Genomic DNA, 620 nt, shown 5'->3' on the forward strand with positions numbered 1-620 from the left:
GGGCCCGCGCGCGGCACACGCGGTGGCTCCGAGCGGGCGGGGGGCGCACGTACCTCCCCGGTGGGGTAGCGGTAGTAGTACTTGTCCTGCTCTCGCAGAGCGTACTCCTCAGGGTACGTGTCCTTGATCTCCTCGTAGGTCATCTCCTCACAGACCCCCTGGTGGGACACCCAGGGGTCACCTCGAGCCGCTCACCCCGGCACGCGCGGGTCTGCGAGGCCTCTCGTTTCGCGGGGAGAGACCTCGGTGCCCTCCCGCTCCCCAGCCCCACGGCCAAGGCCGGGCCCGGGCACTCACGGCATCGATCTCGTTGAGCGCCTTCCACTGCTCGTAGGGCAGACGCAGGGCTTCCGCCGTCTGGATGGTGCTCTTCAGCTGGCTGGTCCACACCCGGAGGTCCTTCAAGTTCTGCTCCTCCACAAACTTGCTCAGGGCGTTGGCAAACTGCGAGGGACGAGGGGACACGGCCTGACTCGCGCTGCGGCCCCTCCTGGGGAAGCAGCGGCGGACCAGTCCTGCTCCGCGTCGGGATGTGACTCTGCTGTCAAGGAGCAGCCCCTGCAGGCACAGCCTCCTCACAGAGACCCTCCCCTCCCCCTCCCCCCCACGCCTCCCGCCTC

General features: G+C 69.0%; 1 protein-coding gene across 1 annotated transcript in view; it reads right to left on the bottom strand.

Moving 5' to 3' along the window:
* PFKFB3 (6-phosphofructo-2-kinase/fructose-2,6-biphosphatase 3) overlaps nt 1-620 on the bottom strand; it is a 31981-nt gene that overhangs the window by 10122 nt on the left and 21239 nt on the right. Inside the window, exons 9-10 of the mRNA XM_077758539.1 lie at nt 298-444; nt 54-158 (exon numbers count right to left, since the gene is read on the bottom strand). Coding sequence (XP_077614665.1) covers nt 54-158; nt 298-444 — 252 coding nt within the window. The remainder of the gene's footprint in view (nt 1-53; nt 159-297; nt 445-620) is intronic.

This window comes from Crocuta crocuta, unplaced genomic scaffold (assembly GCF_008692635.1).
Source record: "Crocuta crocuta isolate KB4526 unplaced genomic scaffold, BGI_CrCroc_1.0 scaffold32, whole genome shotgun sequence".
Classification (NCBI taxonomy): domain Eukaryota; kingdom Metazoa; phylum Chordata; class Mammalia; order Carnivora; family Hyaenidae; genus Crocuta; species Crocuta crocuta.